Consider the following 8,396-nt stretch of genomic DNA (forward strand, 5'->3'; position numbering starts at 1 on the left):
TCATTACAAAGCCACAGGTCAACTTGCCTTGCCATACAATGGGTCTTCACGTCACCAGTAAGTTACTTTATGGAGACAGACTCGTGTAGCACCTGATTGATGTCATACAGGTCTCGGGATTTCAATAAAGGACGGCACCTGGCAGCCTTGTAGGGCAGATGTGATTTCAATGGAGGCCACTCAACATCGATCAACATCCACTTCGGTCTTGTGAATCACTTTTGGCTCCATTGGTAACGAGTCGAATAGTGTACTTACCTTCAGTTTACTATCAAAGGTTCACCATCAGCCAGTCTCTCTCTCTCTCTCTCTCTCTCTCTCTCTCTCTCTCTCTCTCTCTCTCTCTCTCTCTCTCTCTCTCTTCTTCTTCTTCTTCTTCTTCTTCTTCTTCTTCTTCTTCTTCTTCTTCTTCTTCTTCTTCTTCTTCTTCTTCTTCTTCTTCTTCTTCTTCTTCTTCTTCTTCTTCTTCTTCTTCTTCTTCTTCTTCTTCTTCTTCTTCTTCTTCTTCTTCTTCTTCTTCTTCTTCTTCTTCTTCTTCTTCTTCTTCTTCTTCTTCTTCTTCTTCTTCTTCTTCTTCTTCTTCTTCTTCTTCTTCTTCTTCTTCTTCTTCTTCTTCTTCTTCTTCTTCTTCTTCTTCTTCTTCTTCTTCTTCTTCTTCTTCTTCTTCTTCTTCTTCTTCTTCTTCTTCTTCTTCTTCTTCTTCTTCTTCTTCTTCTTCTTCTTCTTCTTCTTCTTCTTCTTCTTCTTCTTCTTCTTCTTCTTCTTCTTCTTCTTCTTCTTCTTCTTCTTCTTCTTCTTCTTCTTCTTCTTCTTCTTCTTCTTCTTCTTCTTCTTCTTCTTCTTCTTCTTCTTCTTCTTCTTCTTCTTCTTCTTCTTCTTCTTCTTCTTCTTCTTCTTCTTCTTCTTCTTCTTCTTCTTCTTCTTCTTCTTCTTCTTCTTCTTCTTCTTCTTCTTCTTCTTCTTCTTCTTCTTCTTCTTCTTCTTCTTCTTCTTCTTCTTCTTCTTCTTCTTCTTCTTCTTCTTCTTCTTCTTCTTCTTCTTCTTCTTCTTCTTCTTCTTCTTCTTCTTCTTCTTCTTCTTCTTCTTCTTCTTCTTCTTCTTCTTCTTCTTCTTCTTCTTCTTCTTCTTCTTCTTCTTCTTCTTCTTCTTCTTCTTCTTCTTCTTCTTCTTCTTCTTCTTCTTCTTCTTCTTCTTCTTCTTCTTCTTCTTCTTCTTCTTCTTTCTTCTTCTTCTTCTTCTTCTTTACGTTCTTCTTCTTCTTCTTCTTCTTCTTCTTCTTCTTCTTCTTCTTCTTCTTCTTTACGTTCTTCTTCTTCTTCTTCTTCTTCTTTACGTTCTTCTTCTTCTTCTTCTTCTTCTTTACGTTCTTCTTCTTCTTCTTCTTCTTCTTCTTCTTCTTCTTCTTCTTCTTCTTCTTTACGTTCTTCTTCTTCTTCTTCTTCTTCTTTACGTTCTTCTTCTTTTTCATCTTCTTCTTTACGTTCTTCTTCTTTTTCATCTTCTTCTTTACGTTCTTCTTCTTTTTCTTCTTCTTTACGTTCTTCTTCTTCTTCTTCCTCTTCTTCTTCTTCTTCTTCCTCTTCCTCTTCCTCTTCCTCTTCTTCTTCTTCTTCTTCTTCTTCTTCTTCTTCTTCTTCTTCTTCTTCTTCTTCTTCTTCTTCTTCTTCTTCTTCTTCTTCTTCTTCTTCTTCTTCTTCTTCTTCTTCTTCTTCTTCTTCTTCTTCTTCTTCTTCTTCTTCTTCTTAGTAAGGTTGCTTCTATCGTTTTCACGTCAGCTGCTCTTGTCCCCTTACCATCTTTCTCATTCAGAGTTCACTGAGTAAGACTGAGTGAAATAGTTTAATGCAAATACTAGTTGTAGGCTGTTCAGCGTTATTATATCATATTGTATTTTTTTACAATGTTTTTTTGCACATATAATCTTAAGGTATTTGTGTCATTCACCAATACTTCCCCTGAATATGAGGAGCCGAAGTGTAATAAGAAACAGTAACAGTGGAAGGTGGATAGTAAATGGGAAGTAAGTTTTTTTTTTTTTTAATTCTATTGCAGTTTATTTATTTATTCATTCATTCATTTATTCACTCGCATATCATGTTGTAAGTGCAGAAGGAGTAAAGCAAATCTAATCCTCTAATAGCACTTCACCTTTCTATGATCTTGATTATTGTGATGATGTTTGTTTGTTTGTTCCAGTTTGACGGATGGACAGTACAAACTGACCGTGACTGCCGCCAACAATCTGGGTGAAAGTCCTCCTTACACCTTCAACCATACCGTCTGCGCCCCTCCCGCCACCTCAGGAGCATCTTCCATTTCCCCCACTCCACCCTTACTCTCATTTTCACTTTTCCACTGCCTTTTCCTCTCCCATCTCCCCTTACTCCACAGACTCCTTAAGTTTTAAGACTCCTCGGCCACGCACCTCCTCGTCTTCTGCCTCTCATCATTCTCCCTCTTCCTGGTCGCCGTGGCGTTCCCCATGGGCTGTTTTCATCCTGGTGATTGTGGTAATGGCGGCAATACATATCGGGTGTCTGATTCCGCAGCTTCTCGTCACCTTCTTCATCTACAAGTTTGAAGAGAGGCGATCGTCCCCTCTTCGACAACGCGTTCCTTCACCTCGCTTTCGTCGCCGCAAAAGCAGAAACTCTAACAGTACGTCTTCGTAGCTCTGCTCTCCTTTCACATCTGTGTACATATATATTTATTTTTTTCTTTCAGGATCTGTTTACATGCCTGTCTGCCTGCCTGCCTGCCTGCCTGCCTGCCTGCCTCACTGTCCATCTTTGGGTGTTTTTTTACCTGTCTCTGTGTTTACCGGTTTACCTGTATTTATCTGTTTGTATTATTTATTTCTGCTTACATGTTCTTATCTAGCTCTCCCTCTCTCACTATTCATTTGGTTTTCTTTTTACTTACCTATCTTTTATTGTACCTTCATGACAAAGTTGTCCCCGGCTCCTGCTCTGCTGGACCAACTGCGCCATGGTTCGAATTCTGACCAAAGGTTAAGTTTTACTTAAGTGAAGGAGGCAATTGTTGTCACGTGGCTGTTGTAAATAACTGCAACATGGATGACATCTCTTAAGACAGGTCAGCGGAGATAAACACCAGGGCAAAACGCCTAATAATGAACCTTTATTACTAACTCATATTTTCTAACCTTTGTTTAATTTAATCACTTATGATAATTTTCATTAATTTTCCTGTTTTCTGTCTGTACATAAATATGTAAATCTATCTCTCTCTATATATATTACAAATTTATTACTTAGCTTTCAGCTAAATGGTTAGCTTTATAAATTTATCTTTATCCATCTGCCTATATCTATCCACCTGTCATTCTATCTACGCACTGTGTACACATACTGTTTAGTGTTCCTCTGAGACTCGCACATGCCACCAACACACTATTAAAAGAAAAAAACATTTAAAGCCTTGTAATAAAGGTAGCGTTGCACAAGGCAGGGATGCATGACCGCCCTCGCCTGACGCTTACCCGAGAGCTTCTTCCAGGAGAGCTCATCAGGGCCCACCGGTTGTCTGAACCACCAATGCAGCTGCCCACCATCACCATCTCTCCACCTGCATCCGCCCCGTGTACGCCCCTTTGCAGCAGAAAGGCGAGTGTACTTATCTTTGCCCGCACTTCCTGGCGAGGGTATCTCAGATAGAGTTTTTGTAATTGTTCATGCATGAATTATTATTTTTTAAAGGTTTGTTATTCTTCATTTCAAACTTTTAGCAATCATAGCAATGAAGTTTTATGTTTTCATACTTTATACAAGCTTTGCTCTCAATAAGCATGTTTCTCTGTGGCGAAGCTTGGTGCATGTAAGTTTCAGGAGCAACAGTGATCTTGTGGTGAGGTGTGGCTGGACCTCGCGTCCTGTATATTGAGTTGTGGCTTTCCTCATCCACAGGGAAGTTTGTCGCTGAATGAACTCGAAGGGTACAACATCATTGGTGCAAAGCGAGCTCCTCACGCCTCCGTGGACTCCATGGAGTTGAGTTCTTTGTGCCTTTCCGTTCAGAACGACCAGCTGGACACCTGCTCCATCCAGGATGAAACTGTCCAGAATGGTCAACCACGGAACGGTGTTCTGCCGCCTCCCCATTCCAAGAACGGTTGGGTCCCCACCGACGAACCTTTCTTAAACAGCAACTTTCAGGATGCCTTCCTTCAGTATAATTTCATAGAAAAAGATTCTCTTAAACGAGACCTCATGAAGCGTCCTCGCTCGCGCCCCTGCTCCCCCAACTTTTTGAGAGTGGACATGCCAGTGAGAAGGTCACTGAAGGAACCATCCTACAAGGCGTGACACAGGAAACCAGAGAAGTCAGATACTTCTGTCCGTCTTGTCTGCCTTACGTCATCGTTCCTCCAGACTTGGATTACTGTAGGAATTCGTCTTCTAAGTCACATACATTTCGTCCTGCGTTTTTGAGGACATAAGGGGATACTGGCACCTTCTGAAAAAGAAAAAAAATGTTGCGAGTTCAGGGTTGCTACTTGGTGGCTTATACCACTTACTTGATGTCTCCAGCGATGTCTTTAACGTGTGTAAGTATGAATGTATGCTCTACGTAACGTTTGCATGTACCCATGTTGTCATATCATGTCATATGAAAACATTTTGATACTAAGGCTCCCATATTATGAGGTACAGAAAAGTCCTTTAGCATTAAAAAAAAATTAATGAAGATATAATTATATATATTATATATATATATATATATATATATATATATATATATATATATATATATATATATATATATATATATATATATATATATATATATATATATATATATATATATATATATATATTATATACACACACACACACACACTAAAGGAGAGCTTTTTTCGAAATGCCGTTTATGTCTTGAAATATTCCAGTATTCATTTGAGTGACGGTGTGCACGAACATGACTTAATCCCTTACCGACCATATATTTATCTTTAGATGGTTTCTAATAAGGTCTCACCTTAATTTTGACTGTCCATACGTAATAAACATTTTCCCCAACTCACTAGTAAGATGCACATGAAATAGATCTTTAGTAGAAATTTAAGTAGGAAAAATGGTTTTGAGATATCGCCATAAAGTTTCAAGTTATTGTATCTCCCTCATATTTTGCTGGAATTTAATTAATTTAATATTTAATTAATTTAACCAGTATATTGATTAAGCACTGCTAAAATGAACTAGTTCTTGTAAATATTTCTTTAAAAAGAGTGTGTGCTTATTTTTCATGTGGTGGACACATTTTATCACCCCCACGTGATCCATGTGAAATGCGTTACGCGGGACGTGGGTGGAGTGGCTTTCAGACGCCCACTCACCAGATACTGCATACAACTTTTACGCTTTACTGCATACGTGCTTAGGAAGGTCATGGAAGTATTTTAAGCTACTTTTTGTAAAAGGAGTTGAGTAGCCCAAAATCATGCCAGTGTCCCCGTAAGAAAGCATCTTGTGTATTGAACTGATATGATTAATTGTGTCATCGAATTATTGCTAATATTATGATCATTATTATTATAGCTATTGAAGCTTATGTGAGGATGATCTGCTATTGATATGTTAATTGGGAAGTGCAGTTCAAGTAGATCTGGTGTGCAGTTTCAACACCTCTGAGAAAAGTCAGATCTCAAAGTGACGCAAATGCATAAAAACCCTTAAAAGATACGTGAAGAAATATCAAAGAAAACAAAACATTTACAGAATACAAACGCTTTAAAGAATTTATAAATAGTTTAGTGTGTACTCTTTGTACAACTCTGTGTCATATGTAAGTTTAGATATTGAAGGTGAAAATGAAGAGGAGATAGTGTACTTCACTGAACAGACTGCAAGCTGTTTGATATAAACTGTGATTCAGTCCAGTCTGTTCGTGTTATTATTGTACTGAATTCTTGAACCCTTATTATTAGAGACACAATGGGAAGTGTTGCGCAAGGGTATAAGACTAGAGACAGGTTGGTGAAGTTAAAAAAAGGATCCAGAACACAGCCCTTCTGTAATTGTCGGCGGAGGGAAGACATCCCTGCGGAGCAAATTCAACGCCAACTTGGCGTTCCAGTGCTGAGTGTCAAGACCAGGTAGGGATTACAGCACTGAGTGTCAAGGCAAGCTACGGATTACAGCGCTGAGTGTCAAGACCAGTTAGGGATTACAGCGCTAAGTCTCAAGACGAGCTAGGGATTACAGCGCTGTGTCAAGGCCAGCTAGGGATTATAATACTGAGTGTCAAGACCAGCTAGGGATTACAGCGCTGTGTCAAGGCAAGCTAGGGATTACAGCGCTGAGTGTCAAGGCAAGCTAGGGATTACAGCGCTGAGTGTCAAGGCAAGCTAGGGATTACAGCACTGAGTGTCTGCCTCTGTAGGATAGTGAATCACCCACTGCAGAGGATAGCGAGTGAAAAGTTGCCCCAATATCCTCTGGTGATGAACCCCGTGAAGAGGATCCCTATAGTTACCGTTCGCTACTCCAAATGGCAAGTCATCGCAATACTTGTAACAACCTAATCTACCGAACAAGCCGTGCAGTGTGTTCCCAACGCGTGCTACAAAGTAAACGAAAGTATTAGATATGCACACAGTGTAAATTGTCAATAAAAGAAAGATGTATACCTATGTAGGTATGTGTGTTAAGCAGCATTAATAACACACACACACACACACACATACACACAAGAAATAAGAACAAAAAAAAAGTCATCTTTGGAAAGGTTCCCAACTGTTATTTTTCTTTGCCTAAAAAGTATCAGTTTTGAACCAGCATTACCTTTTTCTTAGTCACAAGCGTATAACGTGTGCTCATGATATGCCGTGATGTGAATAAATATATGGCAGAATGACTGTTTCATTTAATATCTATAATTTCTATGTGATAGATATGCTGAATTAAGACTACATATAGTATATAAAAGTACTCGGTAAACAAATAGAAAATGGCTGATAGATATTACTTCAGATATGATAGATATGTAAATAATTTTTGATAGCTACAGATAGGCCGTGTAATGCATAAATACATTACAGATAAGTATCACGATAAATCGCCGGGAAGGAAAATAGTTCAAGAAGCGCAAGAGAATTCTGTCTCTCTAGAAAAAAATAAATAAATAAAAAAAATAAAAAATTATATATATATATATATATATATATATATATATATATATATATATATATATATATATATATATATATATATATATATATATATATATATATATATATATATATATATGTTACGGCCATTTTGTAAAATTGGTCGTTTTACAAAATTGCCGGTCATTATGCAAAAAGACCAAATTCGTGGTCACATTGCAAAATGACCTAAATTTCTCAACATTTTGCAAAACGACCAAGATTTTGGTCAGTTTACAAAATAAACAGTATTTTTGTTGGTCCGTTTACAAAATCTCCATACAGTAAGCAGCCAGATGGAAAAAAAAAGCGAGGGAATGATAAAACGTTACAGTTGCAGTACATAACCAATGAGTATGCTTAACTGTCCTTATTTTAGGTTCAGCTAATCATCTCACACACACACACACACACACACAAAGTTCGAACAACTTCTTTTTGAACACACACACACACACACACACACACACACATTTATCGCACAGCTGGATTTCCCCCTGAACTCATATGAGTATGTCACCCTTGTTAATCTTCGTTCAATCTCTGCTGGCCTCGCTGCCACTCTCTCCTGTAAATTATCTCTTATGATATTGGTTCATTTACTGGTTTGTCATTCACTCTTGTATGTGTAGGCGCCGTCATCGAAGGGCAGGTAAGATAGATTAGTTAGCTTGTGTAGAAAATAGAAATGATAAGTGATGAAATTAATGGAAAAGCATGTGACAAAGGGATGACTAAAGGATAGGCGGGAAAGGGAGATATTGGTTCATTTACTGGTTTGTCATTCACTTTTGCAAATTACTGGTTCATTGCTGGTCGATCATTCACTTAATATCCTCCCCCCTCTTCCCCCCCCCTCTCTCTCCACAATAGTAATGGGAGCTGACTGTTGATACTGTGGGACAAGGTCAGGGATTCGCTAAATGCTCTTGCACTAAGTCATGTATGACCAGACGCTGCAAGTGTTTAAAAACTCTGTATTATGCAACAGCAGATGCAAATGCAGTGCCTCTTGCTCCAACAAGGTCGACACACAATAAAATTAGTTATGTTCACTACGTTTTATCATTCCCTCGCTTTTTTTTTCATCTGCCTGCTTGCTGTATGGACATTTTGTAAACTGACCAACGATAATTTTGTAAACTGACCAAAATCTTGGTCGTTTTGCAAACTGACCAACGATAATTTTGTAAACTGACCAAAATCTTGGTCGTTTTGCAAAATGTTG

At 38.3% G+C, this 8,396-nt stretch overlaps 1 protein-coding gene across 2 annotated transcripts in view; it reads left to right on the forward strand.

The window, feature by feature from the left end:
• Positions 1 to 6,873, forward strand: part of LOC135107330 (synaptogenesis protein syg-2-like) — an 81,057-nt gene extending 74,184 nt beyond the window's left edge. For both annotated transcript variants that reach the window (XM_064017037.1, XM_064017036.1), the window contains 3 exons: positions 2,197 to 2,658; positions 3,520 to 3,626; positions 3,927 to 6,873. In XM_064017037.1, the coding sequence (XP_063873107.1) occupies positions 2,197 to 2,407 (211 nt within the window). In that variant the 3' untranslated portion in view covers positions 2,408 to 2,658; positions 3,520 to 3,626; positions 3,927 to 6,873. The remainder of the gene's footprint in view (positions 1 to 2,196; positions 2,659 to 3,519; positions 3,627 to 3,926) is intronic.
• The last annotated feature ends 1,523 nt before the right edge of the window (positions 6,874 to 8,396 follow it).

The sequence above is a fragment of the Scylla paramamosain genome, chromosome 15, assembly GCF_035594125.1.
Source record: "Scylla paramamosain isolate STU-SP2022 chromosome 15, ASM3559412v1, whole genome shotgun sequence".
Taxonomy (NCBI): domain Eukaryota; kingdom Metazoa; phylum Arthropoda; class Malacostraca; order Decapoda; family Portunidae; genus Scylla; species Scylla paramamosain.